The sequence below is a fragment of the Austrofundulus limnaeus genome, unplaced genomic scaffold, assembly GCF_001266775.1.
Source record: "Austrofundulus limnaeus strain Quisiro unplaced genomic scaffold, Austrofundulus_limnaeus-1.0 Scaffold97, whole genome shotgun sequence".
Taxonomy (NCBI): Eukaryota; Metazoa; Chordata; class Actinopteri; order Cyprinodontiformes; family Rivulidae; genus Austrofundulus; species Austrofundulus limnaeus.
This window is the reverse complement of record NW_013952499.1, coordinates 595,637-597,893: the sequence shown is the minus strand read 5'-3', so window position 1 is coordinate 597,893 and position 2,257 is coordinate 595,637. Positions and strand designations below refer to the sequence as shown.

Sequence of the window (2,257 nt, the reverse complement as noted above, 5' to 3'; positions counted from 1 at the left end):
ACTTTTTCCCTGTGCCATTCCACATTATTACAAAAAACTTCATTTCTGGACATTTATGGTTTGATTTCTTTGTATGTATGGATCTCTTGGGTTGTTACCGACATCTGGTGAAAATTTCATGTCATTAGTACCTCTAGTAATATATTTACTGAGAAAAATGGTGACGTGTTCAATACTTATTTTACCCGCTGTATATGCATTTTAAACTTATGCACTTTTATATATCTTATTTAATCAGTTTGAAATTGTCTTATTTTAGTATTTGTTTTTATGTTTATTTTGAGCACTTTAAGCTGTTTGAAAATGTTGTGTAAAATCCAGTTTAATTGAATTTAATTATTCAAACTTAATGTCTCTTCAGATTTGTTTGCTAATAATCAGGCCTCTGAGGAACTTTTAATTAAAGAATTTTTCATTGTAAATATCACAGCAGCATCTCACTTCTTCTGTTGATGATGTTGAACAAGGTGTCACGTGACACAGCAGTGAGGGGGCGGGACCTTCCTCCCGCTCGACCAATCGGAGCGCAGTGTCGGCCCGGGTCCCAGCAGATTCATGATGCGGAGGAAAACAGGAGAAGCTCGAGGGACCAAAGACGAATAAAGGTTCGCTCCGACGTCCATGTATGGAGGCCGAACCCCCCGTGTCCGTGACTTCTTCTCCCCGTGATGGAGACGTGAGAGACGGTGTTAGCAGAAGCGGCTAGCGGAAGACGAGCTGCGGGTCTGAGGAAAACAAGCGGTCCACCATTGTGTCTGCGTAAAAACAGAAGAATGGCCTGGATGTGGAAGGTAAAAAAACGTTTTCATTTTTTTGTCATAAGGAAATGAGAGGATTTATGAAGCCGGAGAGGTGCCTTTTAGCCGATATGAGGTGACATGTTAGCCGTGGAGGAGGACAGGTAATAAATGAASCCTCAGCTGGTTGATGTCAGCTGTCGTGTTTCCCCTCCTGTTTAACTCCCGCTGGTTTTAATGTAGAAAACACGCTTTTTTTTTCGTGTTTGGTTTGATTTTCAGGTAAATCAGTTCCCCCCCCCCCCCCCCCTGCACCACCTGGCTGGAGCAGGCCAGCTGTTCTCACAGCAGCCTTCATCCTTCAGAGAAGTAAACAAACATGGCTCACCTTAAATCAGAGCCAAGCTGCAGAGGGTTAAAAAGTTCAAATAATAGTCATCAAACTCACATTTTATTCAGATTATCTGTAATTATCTTCACATACTTCTAAAACTCTCTAATTAATATTTAACACACATTTAAAATAGTCATTTTAGGCAGAAAAGGACTTATTTACCTAAATTTCAGCTGAAACTGGCCAAATCTGGCCCTCATTAACATTTTATCCAGCTCCAAAGGTAATACTTTAAGTGTAAAATAGTTTTATGGTTTCTCTTGTTGTCTCTGTATTTAGTGTATTATTCTCACAACAGCCGGACAGCTTTTAGTTCAAGAAAACAAAGTTACATATACAATAATTTTTGAATTTGTTCTGGAAATAGCAACAGGGAATCAACTTTATTCATTTTTCCTGTGTTCTTTTCTTATTTTAAAATCAAATAATTGGATTTTTAGTAAGAGTTTTGATTGTTTAACTGATTTGCTGGGTTGTGATCAAATGTATCTCCAAGAAATGATAAATCAAAAGCTTGTGAAATAGTAAGTACATCCAAAGAAGACGTGTCTTTCTAAATGTAATCTCTGTTAGGTTTATGTGTGTTCTCAATCAGGGGCGGGCAGTCCTGGTCCTCGAGGGCCACAGACTTGTTCCCCTGCTCCAACACACCCGGTTCAGTCACTGAATGACCTCAAGTTCTGCAGAGGCCTGATAATCCATTCATTCWTTTAAATCAGGTGGACACAACTGATTTGAATGAATGGGTGATTTGAATACTGACAGTATTAATCAAACTATTATCTTTAACACAACAGGAGSTTTGTTTGGTTGGACCAAGTTGTCCCCTTTGTGTAAACATTCCTGATTGTGTCTCGTTTTACCAGAAAAAGACAAAAKGAGTTGAATAACAATTTACGGTAAATCTTTAAGCACAGACTCTCAGCTACCACCACCCTCTGTTTGAGCAGGATGTCATGCGTTTGACTGAGTTGTTGCCATTTGTGTGTTTTAAGGTCAGTTAGATGGCCATCTTGCCGTCAAGTTGGCTGCAATCAGTTGTAGAGGTTTGTTCAAAAATGTCCTGAAAAAAATCTGTCCAGTGGTTTATGAGATATTTTGCCAACACACACACACACACACACAC

The 2,257-nt window shown here is 39.3% G+C and overlaps 1 protein-coding gene across 1 annotated transcript in view; it reads left to right on the top strand.

Moving 5' to 3' along the window:
• The first annotated feature begins 533 nt into the window (after positions 1-533).
• Positions 534-2,257, top strand: part of st6galnac3 (ST6 (alpha-N-acetyl-neuraminyl-2,3-beta-galactosyl-1,3)-N-acetylgalactosaminide alpha-2,6-sialyltransferase 3) — an 88,731-nt gene continuing 87,007 nt past the window's right edge. The window contains exon 1 of the mRNA XM_014013033.1: positions 534-791. Within this exon, the coding sequence (XP_013868487.1) occupies positions 774-791 (18 nt within the window). The 5' untranslated portion in view covers positions 534-773. The remainder of the gene's footprint in view (positions 792-2,257) is intronic.